The sequence below is a fragment of the Malus sylvestris genome, chromosome 11 (assembly GCF_916048215.2).
Source record: "Malus sylvestris chromosome 11, drMalSylv7.2, whole genome shotgun sequence".
NCBI classification, from domain to species: domain Eukaryota; kingdom Viridiplantae; phylum Streptophyta; class Magnoliopsida; order Rosales; family Rosaceae; genus Malus; species Malus sylvestris.
Genome location: NC_062270.1, coordinates 22,213,830 through 22,237,067, shown reverse-complemented (window position 1 = coordinate 22,237,067; position 23,238 = coordinate 22,213,830). Strand labels below are relative to the sequence as shown.

The window sequence follows — 23,238 nt, the reverse complement described above, 5'->3', positions numbered from 1 at the left end:
AAGAACATTTGAAGAACACCATGAAAACTCATAAGAGCTCCATGGATGTTTTCATTCACCAAAACTCAATTTTTCACCTCTCAAAAGAGGGCTAATATCCTAGGGTACTTAGGGGTTCCAAAAGTCACCTTAAAACCATTTTAACAAGACAAACATGAACCCAAAAAGTCACCCTAAGGATTTGGCCGAATTTCCCAAAACTCATGGCACCAAATTTTAGTTCCAATATTCATGCTTATATGAAATACATCTACAACATTTGAGATGCTAAATTTTCTAGCAAAATTTATATATTCAAAAGCAAGAACAAAGCTTGTAACATTTACAACATTTAAATCACAAAATATGAACATCACAAAACCCAAAAGGATTCACCATACACTAGGCCTAGGCTCTGATACCACTTGAAGGAAAAAAATTGTCCTAGCTAAGAACAAGTATGAACATTTGAATACTCATGCAAGCTATTAACACTTTAAAGTAGGCATGCATTAAAAAACAATTCATAAAACCCATGACTATCAAAGCCTAGTATATGGTGAACCAAAATAAACTCTTTAACAACATTAAAGAGAAGTAAAGATTTAGTGATTCTTTACCCTTGAAGCTCATCCTTGATTACACAAGGGATTCACCCAAGTGGAGGGCCTTCAAGTCACCTCCAAGCTCTTTGAATCCTCCTTGTGTTTTCCTCCCTTTAGTGCTCCTTTGATGATTTGAGGAAATAAGGATTTGTTCTCCAAAAACATCAAAAGCTTGATGTCTCTAAGTCTTTTCACCAAAGATGTATATTGTGAAGATGATATGGATGACTTAGAGAGATTTTAGATGCTAGTAAAAATCTTCTAAGTGGCCGGCCTCTATGTAGAAAAATGAGAGAAAATGTTTCACCCAATTTCTATTAGAAAACCCTTTTTGAGAAACAAAGCTATAAAGATGACTTTATACTTCATCTCTTAGGTTAGTGGCAAACTTGCAATTAAGCAAAAATTCCCACTACCCTTGCTATGGCCAGCCTCCTTTTGTTATTTGGCTAAACACCCATATTTGTTTTAGTTGTCATACAACTTAAACATAATGGGCCTAGTGGACCAAAAACAATTTTGGACCCCGAAGCCCAAACTAACTTAAAAGCCCAATATGAACCTTTCGTATAATTAATTAACTAATTAATTAACTTTGACCATTCTTCAATTAAACCATTTAATTGCTCATCCATTTCATATAATTTCTTCACTAACATCCTTATGTGGTGTGCGATCCATTAGGTTCCAATTAGCGAGGCAGTGGGCGATGTTACTCTTAACGATCGATTGTGAATTGAAACCACATTTCAATTCTCCCTTAAGATTAGTGTTTGCTAATCTTCAGGGCTTCCACAAACCATGAGTGACACCTAGCAGCATATCATGGTTACCCAAGCTAAGTAGAATTGGTTGGAGAACCTATCCAGTTACAACTACAATGCAATACGGTCCTTCTCTAATACAATACTCTTAATCACATTGTTTAAGTGATAGTTTGTTTCATGTCTACTATCCAATGTGATACTTTCCTATATGATTCCTTTGACTATGATTTGGAACAAACTTCCTAAGTCATATTCATATGCTTTGGCCAAAGACTTTAGAATCATATCTTAGAGTATTCTCCTTCCACCATGGAAGGTTAGAGATCCCTTGTTGTGCATTCATATGCCTACATGACTAGATAGCTTGACCCCAACAATGCCGTGGACAATCCGAAGGAATGCCGTTGACATGATCAAAGATCAAGGACCTAACCATTAGACATCTATGATGCCTCAGGTCAAAGGACTACTTTGCATATTGCAACTTTAGAGTTCATACATGACATGTATGTTCGAACTCTCTTTTGATCGTCGTTCAGTGTACTCGATTACCTTTTTCGAGCACCTATGTGTTTGTCTTAGTGTCCAACACCAAATGACTTGAGACTAGTTCATACTCACGTTTGAGTCAACATAACACACACTAACCTTAGCGGATTGTCAATGCCCAATTGGCAATCCTATGGCTAGGAACGTTTTAGGAATGAACATAAGAGAATGGTCTCGATAATCTAACTCACTTAGATCACTTGTCTCTTAGATCAAATACATCCCTTGGATTCCCTTATTGCTTAAACACATGATACAATAAATAGTGATTAACAATAAGCTTTGCCCTTCATTAAACATATAAAAGTTTAATACAATAAGTATTCCAAAAGCTATTACATCAAATGAGTGGCTTTGTGGGCATACTTCCAACAATCATTGAGGCAGAAATAGACAAGTTATTAGTAGCCAGATTCATCGAGGAAATGCCGTATTCAACATGGCTAGCCAACATCATATTGGTGATGAAGAAAGAGAATGGCAAGTGGAGAGTATAGGTAGCCTACACCGACCTCAACAAGGGTTGCCCGAAAGATCAGTTCCATGTCCCCGAATTGACTTACTAGTGGACACAACCGCATGGAACCAGCTACTCAGCTTCTTGGACGCATATTTCGGCTACAATTAGATCACCATGTTGAAGCCCAACAAAGAGAAAACTATGTTCGTGATCGAGCAAGGCACCTACTGCTACAAGGTTATGCCTTTTAGCCTAAAAAACATAGGACCTATCTATCAAAGGTTAGTAAACATGATGTTGAAGACGCAGATTTGGGTTACCATGGAGGTCTATGTCGACGACATCATGGTAAAAGAAAGGTAGCGGTCAGACTACCCTAGAAACTTGGCAGAGACATTCAGTATCCTTAGGGAGTATAAGATGAAGCTTAACCCTACCAAATGCACCTTTGGAGTCTCCTCAGCCCGATTCTTAGGGTACCTTATAACCCAGCGAGGAATCGAGGCACATCCTAAGCAAATCAAAGCAATCTCGGAGATGAAATCCCCCACCACTTTGAAGGAGATCCAAAGTGCCAAAGTCTGACCGGACGAGCAGCCGTGCTCAACTGTTTCCTCTTACGCTCAACTGATCGATGCAAGTTAGAAGTATCAAAATATGCCTCAAGTAAGCGAAGATTCACACCTGACAACCCGAAGTTGGCGCCTAAAGCAATGGAGATGGGCTTGACTTCTTTGTTCAAAGCAGCTTGCTCAGTTGTTTATTCTCCGGCTAAAGCTTGAAGCAAGGCAAAGTGACAAAGATGAAGAAAAACAAAGAAAAATAGTTTATTAATTTTTACCAAATTGGCAAGCTGGCACGAAGGCTGACAAAGTTTAAGCAAAGGAAAAGGCAAAGCAGAAAAGAAAAAGAAAGTAAATCCTAATGTCTATCTAAAAAGACTACTCCTCAGCAGCTTGGACATCTTCACTTACAATTGCCCCATCTTAGGCAGCACTGTCATCAGCCACCCCTACTTGGGTGGCACCACCTTCGACCGCACCTACCTGGGCAGCTTAATCCTTAACTGCTCCACCAACGGTGTTCTCGAAGGAAAACTTAAGCAGATTCTAGAAAGAAATAGCAAAAAGCTCGAGGTCTTTATAAGAAAAGGTGTAGTCAGATGGCATGCCAAGAAAATAATCAATATAGCCAAGCTTGTAGAAGTCAGCTTGACCCTGGGTAAGGACAACCTCAAGACTAGACTTTCCGCTCCTCAACTGCTTATTCTTCTCAATCAGGTCAGTGCGAGCATTATGCAACTCATCTAGTTCCTTCTTCAGGTTCTCGTTGGCAGACAACGCTCCTTGCAGCTCCATTTCCTTGGACTTAAGTCTACTAACGAGCTTTTTGAGTCGAACAACATCATTATGTATGGCGAGTAGCTCTACATCCTTGGCATCACGGGCAGATCAAAATTCTGAAATGGCACACTCAATGCCCTACACTAGCAACTTTTGGACTTCAATCTCATTCTCCGCAACGCCATACTTCCCCCGATTCGTGTCAAGCTAAGTCTTCAAGTCACTAATTTCTTGGCGAGCGGTCTCAAGCTACTAAGCAGTGGGGGTAGAGACATCATATCCCTTTAAAAAGGCAAGTTCAGACTCCAACTCTTTAATTTCATCAGCAGCCAAGCAAGCATATGCTACCATAGCTGCCACTATCTCCTTGATGTCATCCTGCTCCATACACGTGTACTCGGCTGCCAAGATCACAGATTTTTGCATTATAGCAAGCAAGGAACCCCTCCTAATTGTGCCGCATGCCTTGTGAAGAAACTGGAGTCAACAACCTTGCTTATGCCATCAACAAACTAGGCACATGTTTTTGTGTCTTCAAGTAGATCGGGCTTCAACATTGTATGGAATCATCATCCTCGCTCTTCACCAATGCACGCACCTCTGGAATAGGATCAGACTTGGGCACGAAAGGCTATCTCACCATAAAACCAGGCACATGGGGCATGGCAAAACTCCTCTAGCAATTCTTGTAGCAGTAGGCTTCACAGGCTCAAATCTAGTAGCCTCTTTCTTTCTTTTTGAAGAAATCAAGTCAATCACAAGCCTCCCAACAGTGGACAAACCCTTACGAGTAGCAAATGAAGTCTTCATCTTTTTCTCCACCGACGGTTCTTGAGCAGGCGACGAAGATCTTTTTCTATCACAAACATGATAGCTTTAGTAAAGCCACATGGTTCACGGCTGCTACTATCCTTGACACGCTTCACGCGAACCCCAGATGGAATTACGTTCTTAAGCATCTCGAGGAAGTCCCTTAACTACTCATCAAAACCTACCTTGACATGGCATCTCTGACACAGCCTAGCTTACTTGCAAATCCACCTTGATGATACAACGATGAAATGAATTCATCCCTCTTGTGGGTCAAGGAATACATGTTCGAAAACCCTACAATGGCGCAAGGAGAAATTATTAGAAAGTTGCTCAAAGAAAAAAAATCAAGACCAAGACTGTAGAAACCCAGCAGCTACGCCAAGGCCCACGACCTGGTCTCCTTTCCTCTACCCAACAGTTGCAACAGCCCAGATTATATGGCAGAGGGGCAGGCGCCGCAACACTACCTCTATTTCCCTCGCAACCCAACAACCCTTCACGGCCCAAACTAAATGGATGGGGCTGGCGCCTCTACATCTTCCTCTCTCTTCCTCGTGCCGCCCTTGCTGCACAGGCCTAAGCCTAGCAGCCCAAGACTGGCGCCCTAGCACGCCGAGCTGAGCCTCCTGTAGTAGCATAGCTACCAGTTTTCACTACTCCACGACCCTCGTTAAGCCAAAAAATCACGCCCCGAGGCTCCAAAAAATCAAGAAGGAGAAAATTAATTATTTTTTTTACCTTGGAAAAGAGTAAAAGAAGAAAAGCAACGAAACACAATTCTTTGCACAGGCAAGCGAAGAAGATTGCTAGAGGAAGGGGAACAAATATCCTCTGGCTTTCTATCTTTCTTGTGGGGTTTTAATTGCACTCCAAATTTATTTAATCCCCTGCTTGATGCAAACTTAAATAGGTTTTGGTGGCAATTACATTCCCTTTCTTAGAAGAATTTAAATTCCAAGTCAAAGAGGGAATCTGCATTAAATTGGGACACAAACTCCATTGCAACTTTGGATTCCTACACCTCCTGCCTTTTCCTGCGAGCAGCCCAACAAGTGTAGGGGCATTTGTGGAGACAAAAATAATCCCAAAAATCATGGAGCTAACACGTGGATCATTTTTCAAGAAAAACAAGACTGCCCCTATTAAATGAGCAGGGAGTAGCCTCATTCACCACACGCAACTGAGGTAGAGCAGGCAGAGATCAATGACTGCTCAAGGCACCCATGCCCGTAGGAAAAGTCAAAGGTATTTATGATAGAATAATCCCTTATTCTTATCATAAATACATTCTTAATCAAAGAATACCTCTTTCAAGTAAGTTATCCTAATTCCATTTATTTAGGATATTTACCTATTTATTGTAGGATTTTTATTTACACAAATATCTTAGAATATTCTCACCTAAAATACCACCTAGGGCCAGCCACCTCTAAACCCTAGAGGGCCGACCTACGCTTCTCTCCTCTCTTATAAATATTCCATTTATCTCCAAAATTTAAGAAGCTTTAGCTACCCCTAAAGAGGCTTTTTGCTTCCCACAAACACTCAAACACATTCATTTCAGAATTCTAACTTTGGAATTGGAGATTCTTCAACCAAAGCCCCCACGCCCCCCCACCCCAATTCATTGTGGGCATGTGAGGCTTTTAGCCTTAATCTTAGGTGTTATTATATTGCAGGTGCAGATTCGTCAATCAAAGGAAGGCGGAAATTTTCATCCATAGTGACTGTAAAATTGAATTGGATCGTGAACCAAAAGACGTCCAAAGGTGCCTGTGATATTCTTCAGGAAGAATTTCGAGGTGATGGACAGGCAGTGGTGAAGCTACAGAGGCGGAATGGAGTCTGCCCCTCTGGTCTCGTCGGAATACCTGCCCAGGAACGATGGTTCCTGCTGCACATATGGGCTGGGATTAGATTGCTTTTTCTCCAAAATGCCCAAGCCAAAGAAAGGAGGAATGGAGTCTGAAGAGCTACAATTTGCAACTTCTGGAAATAGAGATGGAGTTTCTGGTTTGAGTTCCAGTGAAGAAGAAGGGAGACTTTCTCTCTTTCCCATCCCACCCCATGTGTCTTTCACAAATATCCAATTTGTTTTGGTTTTTTTTTTATTATTGACCAATCATTGCTCCACCTAGCTTTCTAGTTACATAGGCTGAATTATATTAGGATTTGTTTTGTTTTTTAATTATTGTCCAATTAATTTGTCCACTTTTCCAATGTTTTTAAGTCTTGTATTTTGCCACTTAGTACTACGGTCTAGTAGTATTCCTCTTCACTTGTAAGTGAGAGGTCTTAGGTTCGATTCTCACTAAAGGTGAATTTGAACCATATTATTGCAAGCCCATTGTGAGGCTTAGTTCACCCCCAACCCCTTAGTGTGGATAATATCAATTGTTCAAAAAAAAAAAAGTCTTGTATTTATCACCGTTATTTCTCTTAGAACTCAGTATAAATTTATACGAGCTTCAAAAAGTATTCTGTAAAGTACTACGAACTCATAATCATTTGTATTTTTATATTTTACCATCAAATTCAACAAAGTAATTAAGAAAATTTATCAATATTTTTATATATTATATGTTTATTGTCAATATTTTTAGATGTGATGTGATATATAATAAACATGCACTATTTATACGATATATAATAAATTATTTAAAATTGTCTAATCCGCTTAGGTCCTTGCCTAAACGTTAGGCCATGTCAACCGCCAACTAGTTCTTAGCGTCTTTTAGAACTTTGCTCATAATATAGTTATGTAATGGAATTGTACAACAAGAAAATGGTGCTTAAATCCTCCTTCAAATATTATTGTTAGTTCAAATCCTCCTTTGAATATTATGGTAGTCCAAAACCTCTTTCAAATAGTTTGGTTAGTCCAAATCCTCCTTCAAATATTTCAGTTAGTCCAAATCTTTCTTTGAATATTCCAGGTAATTCACATAATCTTCTCGCAACCACTAGACTTAGACCTCGAATGGATGTCCAGTTTTATTTTTGAACCTTTGCCCTTTCAAATTTCGCCCCATCCCTTGACAATTTTTGGCTTGGCCACTGTGGACAAGCAAGGTCTGTGCAACTTCAGAGTTTGCGTCATGAATTTGAATACATAAGAATGAAAGAAAATGAATCTCTATCTGATTATCTTACTAGATTATTTAAGTTGATAAATCAAATGAAGTGTTATGGTGAAAAATCCCTCTCACCAATGAGAAGTTTAAAAAGTTCTTATTAGCCTATCTAGCATGTATGATCCAATTTGTGTTGTAATTGAGAGAACGTCTAATTTGAATACTGTGATTGTACAAGAAGTTGTCGGTTCTCTTAAGAGCTATGAGTTACAACTGAGTAGACATGTAGATGATACTATAGGCTCAAAAAAAGGCCTTTGCTAGTATGAGTCTTACTCCAATTCACAGAACAAGTCCTTTGTGCAAGGAAATTTCAGCAAAACTAAGAAGAATTGGAAGTCTAAGCCTAAAAATTGGGATAATAAATTACAACATGTTGACAGGCAGGGTGAGAACAAAGAAATGGGTAAACAAAAATGTGACTTCTGTGATAAAGCTCACTATGGAGAATGATGGTTCAAAAGGAAGGTTAAATGTCACAATTGCAACAAATTTGGGCACATGATGAAAGACTCAAGTAGCAAACTATGCAAATCAAGTTCATGACACTGCCATGATGTTTTATGCCTATCACAAGGCCTCAGTACAATCGAAATTGTGGGATTTGGAATCAAGACAATTGTTGCAGCAACCACGTGACTTAGTATTGAATCACTGTTGATTAATGTTGACAAAAGTGTGAAGTGCAAAGTCAAAATGGGGCACTGGTGACTTAGTGGATTTTATTGGCAAAGGAACTCTGGCAATGGAAACCAAAAGAGGAACTAGGTACACATCAGAAATGATGATTGTACCTGGTCTAGATGGAATTCTTCTCAGTGTGGGACAAATGGTTGAACATGGATATTGGTTGCTTTTTGGGCACTTCATGGTTTGTATTTTTGGTGGCAGAAATTGTTGGAAATATGCCCTGAAAGTCAATCTTTGGAAGAAACCTTTCAGGACAATGAATGGATGTATAGATAATTCTTGTACATCAAATGGCAAAGATACTAATTGGGACTATCTCAACACACGATATATGTCCTAAATAGTGAATCCATGGACAATGGATTGATGGAAGAAGTAATCTAATGATGTTAGACTACAGAGACCTTCTTCACATAACCATCATGTCCAAAAGGTTCCTGGTCATAGGATTGTCGGAGGGATACTGACAATGCATAGACTGGTACATACTATGTCTGCTTCAATTGGAAGGATGGAAAGTCTCGTCCCATTCGTGTAGTGACACTAAGACAGGTATGTAGGTGCTCATTAAGGGAATGAGTTCACTGAACACAATCGAACGAGAGTACTTGCATGGAGGTCTACTCACATGTCAAGCAAGTAACTCTAATGGTTGGAATAATGTAAGTAGTCCTTTGACCTGAGGCATCATAGTTGTCTTGTGGTTAGGTACTTGATCTTTGATTATGTCAAAGTCACTCCATCCGCGAGTGTCCACGGCATAGTTGGGGTTAAGCCACTTAGTCATGGAGGCAAGTGAATGCGCAACAAGGAATCTTTAATCCTCGTTAAGAGAGGATGAATACTCTAAGATATGATTCGGGAATCTTCAGCCGAAGTATCGAGCGTAATAAAGAAAAGCGTTCCTAGACGACTCAAATGAATCATATAAGAAGGAATAATCACATTAGGGGTTTGACATAATATATCCATACCCTAGTAATGTGATTGAGAGTATTGTTTTAGAGAAAGATTGAATTACATTGTAATTCCAACTGAATAGGTTCTCCGAACAAATTCTACATTAACTTGGGTAGCCATGATATATGGTTAGATGTCACTCATGACTTGTGAGTTCTTCTAGATGATTAAATGTAGTCATCAAAGAAGAAGGTGAATTAAAAGTAAGTTTTAATTCAATAAGTGATTGGATTAAAAATAATCAATTGGATTGGTGTCAATCACCTCACTGCCTTGCTAATTAGAACCTAAAATGATTGTTCACCAATACACTCTTGTAGTGAGTAAATAATGGATGATGGAAATAATTAATTGGATTAATTAAGTGTTGTGATTAATTAGAATGTCTAAAGAAATCATAAAAGCGATAAAAGATCGTTTTGGGCTTAAAGAAAAGTTCGGGTCTAATTGGGCCCATTGGGCCTAAACCCATTGGGCTTTTATTCAAGCATAGGATGACTTGAAATAATAAAAGCCCAAAGCCCAAACAACACTAAAGGGGCCGGCCAAAGGAGGGAGAGAGAGAGTCAAATGTTGACTTGTTTCCTTTTGGTTATAAAAGGAACTTTATAGCACAAAGTTTCATTAGGGTTTTTTGAAGTGTTAAAACAACAAAAGAGAAAAAGAAAATATCTCTCTCAACACTCAAAGGCCCGGCCACCAAAGGGGGGTTTAGCTAATCATCTTCTCACCCTTTTGGTTATTCCTTCATCCTTCTCACTACTCTAGTGGGTAAGGATCTTTAGAGGTCTTTAACTTTGGAGACTTAAGGAGAACCAAGGAGCACTCATTCTAACAAAGTGGAGGAGGCAAGGAGGGAGGCTAGGCTCAAGGAGTTCCAACAACAAAGGGCTTAGAGGTGGTCCATCCTTTGTCTAAAGTCTAGATCAAGAGGTATAAAACTACTCCTACACTTTGTTCTTCAATAAATTGTTTTTGATGCATCTTATATAAACCTATGCATCTTGAAGGGGATTTGCATGACTATAGCTTTGATATTATGTGATAACATGCTTCCGTTGCTTATGTATATAAATTTTGAATTGTATATGCATGCTAGTCACTAGAAATCCCACATGAAATCTCACAATTTCCCTTCAGAAATCTGCAGGATCATATTGCCACAATACAAATGAAGGGTAATAGGTGCTTCCCCCTACATTTGAATATGTGGATCCTATAATGGAAAAATGTTACTCTTGAAGACAATTCTTCAAAATGGCATAGGAGGTTTGGATATTTGAACTGTGACAGCTTGAAAATGTTGCAAGAAAGGAGTATCGTATATGGTTCAACAAGCCTTCTACAAGTGAAGTGACTTATCAAAAAAAAAAAAAAAGGTCAACTGTCAATCTAGTCCATGAATTATCATATCAGCGAAAATTAGGTCCCTAAACCTTTTTTTTTTTTTAAGAAAAATCAGTCATTGAATTATAAAATTCTGCCATTACATCCCTAATATTAGATTCAAAGCTACTATATTCAATTTTCCATCAATTCAAGTCATGTTACTTGCATGTGATATACATTGGAGGGTAGACTGGTAATTTTTCATAAAGAAATAGTGTATGAGGTTAACTTTAGAGAGTAAATTAGATGTTAGATTCGCAATGTATATAAAATGCTAAGGGCTTATAGACGAGAAAATGACGGTATTGCACTTTAAAATGTGTCAAATGACTAAAGTTGATGAAAAACTAGATCAAATAGTTTTGAATATAATAGTAGGGATGAAATTAGCAATTTTAAATGAATTGAGGTACTTATTTTATCAAAAAAAAAATTTAGGGACCTAATTTTCACTGAGGTGGTAGTTCAGAAACTAAATTGGCACTTCACCCTAAAAAAATTACATCTAGAGAAGTCTATTAACTCTCAGCAAAGAGTATGATAAATGTCTAAAAAGTAGAATTCATTTCTCCACACAAATCATCCAACGTAGGTGTGCTATTTCTCCCTTGACAATACTTCAAAGTAATTAACAAACTAACGGCGACCGAGTTTGATCCTGTGATATTTTATAGTGGTATTAGAGCTTTGAATTATAATAAAAACAAGTTAACTACGAACTCATTACCAGCTAGGATATTGGCTTTAGAGAAAGAATAAACCAGAGGAAGGATGATGACAAGACTACTAGAGAGGGCAGTCCTTTACTAGCCAATGTTCAAAAAGAATAATTAAAAGGAGAAACTTTAAAGAATTTACACAAAACAAGGTGAAGAAAATAGTTGCTTCCATTGCGGGGAAGCTAAACGTTTTAAGGTAATTGTTTAAAGCGAAGGAAGAACAATGATAATCAGAGAATTGACTCTTTGAATCTATTTATTATTTGCTAATAATTAAACAATACAAGCCTAAATGAATATAGGTTGTGATAATTTAGGATGTTGAGACCATACCCAAATAGTGTATATATTCTAAACGTTCTTAGTCATTAGATTATCAATTGGACGTTGATTATCTGCTAAAACTATTGTATATTGTGTCAATAATGGCTTGTATAATGTCATTGTGTGGTGACTTGATAGTCCCTGACTAAGGCACGTAAAGGTGATTTAAGGAAATGAATTAAATATCACAACGAAGTAATCATTAGCCAATCACTTAGGTAGCTGACATATAATATCTTACACTGAATACTAAAATTAGATTAAAAACGCATTGCATTGCAAATTTAACAAACTAGATTCACCACTATATTCCACATTGGCTTCGAACGTTTAAATCATGTATGAGTTAAAAGTAAAATAAGGCCAAAGAAGCCCAAGAGAGCCCTATGACCTGGGAGAGAGAGAGAGAGTAGAGTTTGTGTTTTGACACAAACTTTTATATATACTACTTAACTCATTAGATTTGTGTTAACAATAATAAATTGGTATTGAATACACCATTTACATATCCACAAGAGTCGAATTTAAAACTTTACACTTGTTCAATGATACCCCCAATCACCTGTGGAGTGCCTTGAAGCATAAAGCCACTATTGCATTAGTAGCTTCGTTACACAAAAGGTCAACCATAATAAAACGACATCTTATAAGTGAAGTGAAATATAACTAGATCTTATTACCAAGCAACAAAGTAATAGCTTGAATATTGAAAAACAAGATGAGAAGTTGCAACTGCATTACCATTTTCTGTGACTTCCAATTGAATATTTATCAACTACACTTTTACAAACCGTGGGATAAGTTATCTTACATGAATTGGAGGTGATGTACAGGGATCAGAATCCATCCGACGAAAAAATAGTAAAATAAAATGGGAACAAAATAGCTATAGACCACGGCCTCCTCCTCCCCAATCCACAATAATTGGAGGCAATGCCATTGAATCTGATGCCAAACTTGTAGCTTCAGATATCCACTTGCTTATGTGCACGTAATGCAAGTGGATTAATAGTTGCATATAAGTATTATACTATTCCAAGACTTGGGTAGGCCAAATAAGCTTCCACATGGAAATCTCCTGCTTGCTTCTGAGCATCCTGATGCCCCCGTAAAACCCATCTGCCTCATTCCCCTCCTCTCGATGATCTCTTCTGCTGATGTTTGTGCATCTCCACCTTGAACCATGTGTGTACTGGTTGAACTCCAGCACCACTGTGTCTGTCCAAAATCATAAATCATCAAATTTGTCACAAATTTTCAAGGCCCTAATTGTCGATCGAATGATCTAGGAGAAGGAAAAAGGGATTCGAACTTAAGTGCAAGAAGGGCTGACATGCTACCTTGACCAAAAAGATCACATAAATATTCTGAACAGAAAGCTAACATAAAGAAACACTTGGGGACAAGTCCTAAACAGATTGGGAAGGGTATTTGTTGACAATGACATATACAGGCAGCATCTCTTTGAGTCAAGTTTCTGTTTGGGAATACGGTTATTTTGTTCAAAAGTGAGGGTTATTCTAGAATTACTACGGCTATCCGAGTAGCAAATCCCATCAAACAAACTATAACTGATTTAATGAGCAATTTGCAGTTTCACAATCTGAATTTGTTCATTACTTATACATGCATGGCTTAATCCTTGAGACAAGCATATGACTACTGGCAGGATCAAGCATAAATCACCATGTAAATTAAGAGAGATAATATATGATGCTTTTCCAATTGCCTTGTTTAGCAAAATTAATATAAGAGAAATGTATTTTCCATTGTTGTATGTGTTCTCCAAGCACCCCAACAGATTTATTATAAGGAAACAAAAGGGATTGCATCCCTTGCAAAACATATGATTGCATTGAATAAAGTGGTTAGACCATCTCCAATGGTGGGATAAAACCTAAAATTTCCCTTTCCCCCCCCTCCCCAAATCCATTCCAACCCATGACCTAAAATAAAGGGTAAATTACACAGTAGCCCCTCAGGTTTTGAGATCTATTACAACTCCATACAACAACTTTAAAACATTTCACTTTCATACCTCAAGTACTATTTTATTTCAATATAATACATCCGTTAGATTTTCCATCCATTAATCTGTTAAATGCTGATGTGGCTGTCACATTTGCGCCACGTGGCTGCCAAATGTCTGCCACGTGGCCAAATTTTTTTTTTTTTCAAGATGGCAAAAGAGCATGTTAGAGGTCATAAAGTGGATCTTTGACGTTTGGCATGGAATTTTGTTAGCGAAGATGGTGTCATTGGCACGAATCAAAATAGAAAGGTTTTGTGGGATAAAATCGTTGATAAGTTCCATGAAAACTCCAACGCCGGTCGAAGGGAAGTTGGTGGTGTTTATGATCGGTGGAAGATTATCAACAAAGCGTGCACTTTGTGGAAAGGAAGCTTGGAGAGAGCCATGGTTGACATGCATAATGGAAGGGGTGCCTCAGAAATTGTGAGTTTCTTTGTGGATATTTTAGTTGTCATGTACATAATAGTATTTTGCAACTAATTGTTTTTATGTATTTGTTGCATAGGGTGACAAAGCAATGACAATTTACAAGACAAGAACTACACTAAAAAATCAAGTTTTTAAGTTGCATCATGCTTGGAACATCCTCAAGGATTGTCCGAGGTGGGGAACCGATGCGAACCAACAATGTGGAAGATTATTTCATAGTGAAGCCCCACCCCTAAATGATGTCAATGAAGGTGTGAATTTTGCCGACAATGAAGGTGTCGAACAAATGACCCCAACTTCTTCTTTTGCAAGGCCCTCGGGTAGAGATAAGCAAAAGGAAGCAAGGAGAAAAGGGAAATCCCAAGATCCAATACGTGCACAATTTGCTAGCGAAATGGTAAGATTGAACGAAAACCATATCTCTCGGCAAGAAGAATCGGCCCAAATGCGTTTGGCAATGAAGGAAGAAGGGGATAGGGAGCAAGAAATGTTCGAAGTTAATTTGATGATGGAGGACCTCGACAAATACACTCCAGAGAGGAAGAAATACTTACGTGGTAAGCAAAAGGACATTTTACGAAGCAATGCCACAAGGAGTATATTTCAAGATGATGATTCATCTCAAGACTATCACCCAAGTCCATCACCAAGTCAAGATGGTGGATATCATTATTAAGTTTATGTAGTTTATGAATTTTCAATTGTATTAAGTTTATGTGATTTATTAATTGTCATTTGTATTAAGTTTATGTGGTTTATTAAATGTCATTTGTATTAAGTTTATGTGGTTTATCATGATTTTCATGTATTGATTTAGTGATTTTTCGAAATTTATCGGAATTTAAATATTTTTAGGTTAAAATGTTCATATAATTAATTTAGGATAGTCTACATAAAAAAAAATTATTCTTAATTCATTCTTTGATAATCTTGGGCTAAAATTTTAGGCTAGAAGGATTGGAGCAGAAAAGCTATTTCTGGGCTAAAACCTAAATTTTCTGGGCTAAATATTTGTAGGTTTTAGGTCACCATTGGAGATGGTCTTAGGAATTCTTACTAGTATTTAAAGGTTAATGTCTAATTGTGGTGAGAAGAGGACACAAATCTCTTGCAAGATTGCTTGGTTGGTGGGTGGGTGTGTGTAATGGAGACTAATTAAATAACAAATTGGAAGGCCAAGGTTGACCATTGCATTTTGCATGCAGCCCCCAAAGCATTAAGAATATTCCAACTCCAACTTTGCAATAAATAGCAAAATACAAAAAAAAAAAAAGGAAAAAAAGTGTTCACGCGAGTCTTTTATGTTGTAGATATAGTCTTATATTTGGTAGGACTAGGATTTGTAATTGATTTTAATCTTTTGTATTTAGTTTCTATAGAAAATAAGGTATCTTATGCATATATATAAATTGTAATCCTTACAGATTAATTAGGAAGACTACATTAGTGAACTATTTAATATGACAAGTAATGTATGTGCACATGTCAAGTTAATTTATGAATTTATCTTATTGAAACGTTGATTATATGCATTATTTGCAACATTATATAATACACCAACGCAGTACAAATATGCAATCTCTCTAACAAACACAATTCAAAACATAAAAAAGCAGAGACAGGGAACATTGAATAGTTCGAATGTGGTTGGCCATAAATATTCTCGCGAGACAAAGTTAGCACAACGTTGGTGGAAACCATGACATGCTGACAATGATTTGTGTTGGTGTCCGATCAAATGGCATAAAAGGTGGTCCACTTAGCCCTTACCCCATTAGAAAAAAAAAGATCAACAATTGTGGGCATCTATTTTATTCTGTGAAATTAAGTGAGCATTGCATTCTTATTTTCTTCTTGCTGTTTATCACGTGCTCATGAATTCATAATACTCTAGCTACTTCATTTCTACTCCCATTAGGAAAAAAAAAAGACCCTCAAAAAAAAAAACTTTCTTATCCAAAATTGCTATTTCCAATTGATGAGAAAATGTTTTGGGGAAAGAAAAAAAAAGGTGAAAGTTGTAGGAGTCATAGAATAATATTTTCGAGCTAGACAGCGACAACAACAGCAACAGCAACAGAAAAATAAGTTTTGGATCACATATTTGCCAATCGTAGAGAGCATAAGATCCTACTACTTTGAGGGGAGGGGAGGAGAACGGGAGAAAACAGAAAAGTAATGAACTCACCACTACTATGACAAAGGCAGTAATTTTCATTTCCATCACATGATTCGAGGTGGCCTACTACGCCATACCACCAACCTGCAATACAACCAAATGAATCATAACAATTTGTTTGCTATTCATTTTCAACATAATTTACACGATGATAAATGTAACTACATTACTTAGTACTCATTGGTTCTGTAAACAAGAAATACTTGATCAAAAAGGCAATACCAAACTGGCTCTAAAGACTCCAAAGAAAAGAAAAAAAAATAAAAAATTTGGTTCTCTTATGGTAAGTTAACTTTGGATATTGCACAAGCTTCAAATTTAGATGACTCAAATGACCCAGAATTAGAAAGGGATGTGGAAAAGAACAAACCATAAGGAAACTCTTTGTTTCTTCTCCACTGAATCTCAATATGGTCACCAGGCCGTAACTCATTCAAACAGTCAGAGACGTGAAGATCATGAGGCGGAGTGTCAACCGGCGGTGCTCTAAGCCTTTCCCACGGCACACCCTTCTCAATCGCAACCGCTCTCCTCCCGTGTGGCGGATACCTGAACAAATCAACTCGCCATAACCAAAAAGCTAACACCAACAACAACATACATAAGGAATAAGAAAAATCAATCGACGGTGTAAGTCGAATTGCCTGGCTTGGAAGGTGTCAGTGCGGGGATCATAGCTAAGCTCAGCATCATAGCATGACAACACAAAACCAACATGCCCATTCTGCAACACAAAACAAACATCAAACCAAATTAATAAACACACTTTCTGTTGTAATCGAAACATATTGGCACATCGTAGTTGGCGGATACCTCGCGGTTATAGACTTGAGCAGGGAACCAGAACCTGCCAGTCTCGAGTGCAAGGTACCAAGACATGATGGAATCAGCTGGCAAGGAAGACCTCTGCTTGGTGCCATGGTCATCAACCTTGGATCTAATCCATGAGAAAGGCCAACCAAGAGATAGAATTCTCATGAGGCCCTTCTGCTTTCCCTGCTTCACATCAATCAAATCGGTTTTTGAAGCAATATGGCACTGCCACTCCCTGTCGGCAGCAGGGCCAATCACTCTGCCCCATTTCATCTTCATGTGCTTCTCCCAAAGGTGATCACTCCTGCATCTCTCCCTCAAAGAAGAACAAACACCCGTCATTTGAAAAAGCGCGTCGGGAGGAAGCTTGTCGAGAATGCATTCCAACACCAATTCCGGCAAGTCCAACACGGACATCTCCGGCGTGTCGTCAACATTCTCAACTTTGGAAGAAGAAAGGGATAGAGTTCTCCTCACGAGGGACATTCTGGAAGGAATTCGAGGGCGAAAGAGAATCGAAAGGCCTTGCTTCGTGAACTTGGAGAGGGCAAAGAAGGAGAAATCTTTCCAGAAGAAGAGTGACAACAAGGGAGTCTCAGAAGCCCATGGTGGGAGGGGGTTGAGAGGAAGAGTCTTGAAAAAGAGAAACGAGAGGCAAGTTATCAACAAGTAAAGTAGCATTACAAATTTATAAGCACCCTCAAATTCAATGGTGGAGGAACATCAAACATTTGATGTTTTGGGAGGAAATTGTCTCCACTTGTTCCTCCCCCAACAACAAAAATTAAGAAAAAAATTGTACCTTGAATAACCCCTCCCTCCCTTTCAATATATGGGTTTTTTATTGGTTCCGACGAAGCCCACCAAAACCCAACGGTGGGCCTCCTCCTCGTCTTTAATTACCGAAACAACAAATCAACTAAATTATTGGTGGTGGAATTGGGGAATCAGTCCCTTAAAGCCAATCTAACCTAAGAACAGAGAAGGCTAAATTTTTTATTTATAAATATGACATGGACCGAATGAATGAATCGCGTTGACAAAAAACGATCAAACTGCAACAACAACAACTAGAAGGAAAGGAAGCCAAATGCTTTGTAGTTTGCTCAATGGAAAGGAAGGGAAAGAAAATGGAAAGGACCCCAGCCGTACAGACAGCTTAAACAGCTGGCTTTCAAAGGTAGGAGGAAGGAGGAGAGAGAGCTAATGGAGGTGGGGGCACTCACCCAGATTTCATATGGGTTTTCTGACACCTGGAATTCCCAAGAAAAATAAAAAGATTAAGATAAGTCTAGATGCAGAGACCCATATCTCCAAAATCTTTTATTCTCTTTTGAAACAGAGAAAAGAAAATAATGGAAAAAAACAGATCTGGGTTGTTGTGGAGATTGTACCAAAAATTAGGTGAAACCCACCACCTAAAAGAAATGAAAGATAGGGACAGAAGAAGGAGATGAGGAGGGGGTGGAAGTGAAAGATAAAAGATAATAGGGGTTTTTTTTTTATGAAGAACTGAACTTGGCAAGGAGGATTAGTTCAGCAGAATCTTCATCGGAATCCTCCCCCACCCTCTCAACCGCCCTCCCTCTCTCTCTCACAGGCAAATCAACCAACAGGTAGTTGAAATTGCCTAGAAGAAAAAAAAGGAAGAAGTGCAAAAACAGATAGTCTTATATAATTGCTAAATTGGACGTTACCTTTAAATAGTATTCTGGTGGTTTTTCATTTGTGTGGATATTAAACAAACCCTTACTACTACCCCTCTCTCTCTCTAACAAGTTGGGACATGGAGGAAAATCCGTCTAACCAGAAAGGAAGCCGTTAGACCATCTCCAGCTAGACCTGGCATTCGTGTCATGTTTTTCGTGTTCGTGTCGTTTTCTTGTCATACCCGATATCTTAACGGGTCATGTCGTATAACACCTGTTAAAATAAACAGGTAAAATGACCCAACCCGAAATCGACCCGATAATATTAACAGGTAATATGATCCGATCCGTTACCCGTTAAGAAAGATATATTTTAAACCAATAAATAATCAAATGAAAAATATAATACTAAATAAGTATATACATATCATATTATCATATCCAAAATATAAAAACGCATTTTTCTTTTAAGTATATATTTACATACTCAAAATAAGAGCATAATAAAAAAAACATTAGAACATTGCAAAATATCAAATGTTCAAAAGATTTGCAAAATTAAGGACATTGGAACATTAAAACATTGGAACCTTGCACATTTTCTTTAATAGTTTTTTAATTAATGTAGAAGTGTAAGAAATATAGAAAACAAATATATAAACACTTGTAATGACAAGCTTTACAACTTTCGTGAATGGCTTAACTTCGAAATTCGCCATTATAATTATATAAATCATATATCAAAATTTAACCGTTGATTGTTGTTTACATTTACGTTTCATTTTTCTCATCAAATTTTTTTTTTCGGATTTTCCTTTTTTGAAAACATGATCTATTAGAGGATGCAGGAAGATGAACGGTTTGGATCGTTGATATTATGTTCAGAGTTTTACGGTTAGTAAAAATATTGATAGATGTTTATAAAGTTTCTACAAACTATATGACATCGACTCATATTTCAGTTAACCGTAAATATCGAAACGTGATATCAAAGATCTAAACCGTTCATCTTCTTACATCTGCCAGATGATCATGTTTTCAAAAAAAAAAAATTTAAAAATGAAATTCAATAAGAAGAATAAAGCGTAAATGACAATCGACGGTTAAATATAAATTTAAGGTTTATGGATTATAGTGTTGGATTTCGAAGCTGACCCTTTCATGGAAGTTGTAAAGCTTGTCACTATGAGTGATTGTATAGTTTTTTTACATTTTTTTACACTGCTACAATAATAATTATTAATTTTATTAATTTTGCCCTCAAATAAAAAACATTATTCATGAGGGTTTGGAGGATTTTAAAAATCTAAATAATGTAAGTATAACCATTATCTACTCGTGGAGGAATAATGAAGAATCACGAGTGTTTATATATTCTTTCACATTTTTCATACTTGTATGTATGTCTTCTCAGTTCTTGCCTAAACAAATATTATACCAGTTTATTTTAATTTTGGACAACATGTTAAATAAAATTTATCCTAGTAATAATAATAAGGAACTCTCATAATAATAATAAATAATGACTAAAACTTTTTTTTTTAAACTTATATAGAATAATAATACAAAACTATATATTTAATATAGAATATATTGTACATATTAATATGGCTATTGTATTTTATAATAAATCTTTTAGTAATTAAACTTTAAAATTATCAAAATAATTTTTTTCTTAACGGGTCGAAACGGGTTACCCACGTGTTACCCGCGTGTATATCCGTTAAGAACCTATTATTAACAGGTTCTTAACGGGTCACCCGATAATGACCCAATTAGTTATCGTGTTGACTCGAAACCTGTTATTTTTGTGTAGTTCTCGTGTCGTGTCAGAAACTACCGGATATATCTCCAACCATGAACTAAAACCTAAAATATTTAGCCTAAAAAATTTAAGTTTTAGCCCAGAAACAGTTTTTCTGTTCCAACCCTTCTGGCCTAAAATATCAATTTACTACCCTCAAGTTTTGTGGTTTTCAGCATTTAGTACATGAAGTTTTTTTCGTCCCAGAGTCATACCTAAAGTGTTAATTTTGGGACAGTCTCATACATCTGTTAAGTTTTCCATTAGAACTTCTGTTAACTGATGACGTGGCACCCACGTGGACAATTACTGGACACCACGTGTCAATATGGGCCCACTTCAAAAAAAAAAAAAAAACCACATCATCTTCTACCTCCCCCCAACCCGTCCCTTCCTTCTTTCCTCTGCAACCCCCATCCTATCTTCTCTCCTCTGCAACCCCCACCCACCCTCCCTCCCTTCTCTCCTCTGCAACCCACACCACCCACCTCACACCAATGGTCCTACCCACCTACCAAATCAAAATCATAGCATCAACGGAAGCCTAACCCTAACCCCCCAAAATTATCATCACCCTTCTCTTTCCTTCTCCCCCTATTTTCCTCTTTTCTTCTCCCTTTGGGAGTCGAAGTAGCAGAAAACCCATGCACACTCAAATCATCATTTCCAATTTCAAATCTCACTCTAAAAAAAAAAAAAAAAAGCGAAAGAGAAAAGTGGGATTCTCTCTCCCTCTCTGTTATAGGGTTTCTGCTTCCGCCATTGCCACGCACGTTGATCGGATCATATTTATATATATTTTTACTTCGAATTCACTCGTCTTTTCTTAGTTAGTTCCTTATATTTTTGAGCTATTTACGTTATTTTTGTGTTTATAGGATTTGTTATGCAAAGAATAAAAATAGAACAAGTGAAATTTTATGTAATAAATTCGTCAAAACTGTCTGTGTAGATCAGCTTTTAAATTAAATTAAAAAGAAAAAATAATAATGATAAGTCATGATGATGTTTGAAACATCATCATGATTCATGTTGTGCAGGGCACGAGTGGAAAGCAGAAGGCAGAAAATAAAGAAGAAAAAGAAGGAATAAAAAAAGAAATGAAAGGCAAATAAGAAAGAGAGGAGCGCATGGGGTACGGGGAGACGGACAGAAATAAGGAAAATAATAAGAGAAAGGGGAGGAGACGCAGAGAGGAGTGCGGGAAGAAAGACTGAAATAAAATAGAATAGAGGACAGCAGGCGCAGGAGACCAGTGGAAAAGGGCAGGACAGGAGCAGAAAACAGGAAAAGAAGCAGATAGACGCAGAGAGTGCGGGACAAGAGACTGACGGGCGGCAGAGAAGAAGAGAGGCAGGGCGCAGAACACAGAAGCAGAACACGGCAGAGAGCAGAGGCTTCACTCTATATTTCTTGGTTTTATCTTCTCGAACCCATGTTTTATTTTTGGTTTAATTTGTGAATTATGTGTAACTAAATTTATTTTGGCTAGAGGTTAATTCAAAGCCATGAATATATTTGTAATTTGAATTGATTACCTTCAGTTGTGATTTCTGAGTTGTGATTTAATTTGCTTAACTGCTTGATTGATAGCTTATTTTTGTATGTCGATTAAGAATGCATACTTAATTTGCATGCATGAATTTGACGCTAGAATATAAGGGAATTTCACCTAATCGTTATGAACTTATATTCACAAGTAGTGAAGGTTGCTAGTCACAATCACGTTAAGTAAATTCTTGGCATAAGTTTCATGCAAATCATAGTAACGAGTGCCTCGTCAATGCTTATATTTTTCATAGAACTTAATGATTCTTGCTTGTATCTCTATTATGCAATTCATGTAGGGAACTTGTAGGGAATGTTTTGGGTTGTCGTATGCAATCATCCAATCCAATAACTTGTGGAAAAACTGAGGGTTAATTAGTGCAATTCACGGTTAATTTGGGGCGTTGAGATTTACAATTTATTGAAAGAACAACTGAAAATCAATTTAGGTTGCATATGTGTCATGTGTGGAGAAGAACCCTCTAGCTAGTCCGTCACCTATCCTTTCACCTTAATTTCATGCTTTTGTCAATTCTGTAATTTATTTAAGTTTAATTTACTTCTCGTCAAAACCAAACCCCCCCATTATTAAATTATATTATTTAGTTAGTTTTCATTGTTGTTAGTCTTTTAATTCAATTTCCGTCCATTTCAATTCCTAGTGTCTAATTTGATTGTTTTCATTATTTTGAGTCATTCTAAGTGTGTTTCGAGTTATTAGAGTTTTTAGCCTAGTTTTGTGTCCTTGAGTCTTGTTTAATATTTTTAAATTAATTTAGAATAGATTAGCAATCCCTCCTAATCCCCGGCCTAGAACGATACCTTACTTACATACTTTACTACAATTGTCAAAAAGAGGGTTTAATTTATGTGTTAACTTATTTTACGCATCAAATTTTGGCGCCGTTGCCGGGGATTAGCAATTTGCTAATCCCTTTATTTTTGTTTTTGTTTATGTTTATATTGGTGTTTGTGTATTTTACTTTTGATATTTGATTTATTTTTCTTTCTTTGATTTTAGGTACAAATGGAGCAAGACATGGCACTTGCGA

General features: G+C 37.2%; 1 protein-coding gene across 2 annotated transcripts; it reads right to left on the bottom strand.

Annotated features, from left to right (window-relative positions):
* Positions 1 to 12,451: 12,451 nt before the first annotated feature.
* Positions 12,452 to 18,822, bottom strand: LOC126589428 (F-box protein At2g26850-like). 2 transcript variants are annotated; one of them, XM_050254720.1, is made up of 6 exons: positions 17,988 to 18,821; positions 17,186 to 17,818; positions 17,017 to 17,096; positions 16,743 to 16,921; positions 16,382 to 16,456; positions 12,452 to 12,950 (listed from the first exon to the last, which is right to left on the bottom strand). In XM_050254720.1, the coding sequence occupies exons 2-6, from the start codon at positions 17,669 to 17,671 to the stop codon at positions 12,763 to 12,765; spliced, it is 1,008 nt and encodes a 335-aa protein (XP_050110677.1). In that variant the 5' UTR covers positions 17,672 to 17,818; positions 17,988 to 18,821; the 3' UTR covers positions 12,452 to 12,762. The 2 variants fall into 2 exon arrangements, with proteins under 2 accessions (XP_050110677.1, XP_050110676.1); XM_050254719.1 differs by having other exon boundaries at positions 17,186 to 18,822.
* Between the last annotated feature and the right edge of the window lie 4,416 nt (positions 18,823 to 23,238).

Coding starts and splice junctions, on each gene's coding strand:
- LOC126589428 (XM_050254719.1), bottom strand. CDS start 17,866: ATGCTACTTTACTTGTTGATAACTTGCCTCTCGTTTCTCTTTTTCAAG. Junction 17,097..17,185: donor CTCAAGTCTATAACCGCGAG/GTATCCGCCAAC, acceptor TTTGTGTTGCAG/AATGGGCATGTTGGTTTTGT. Junction 16,922..17,016: donor ACTGACACCTTCCAAGCCAG/GCAATTCGACTT, acceptor TGATTTGTTCAG/GTATCCGCCACACGGGAGGA.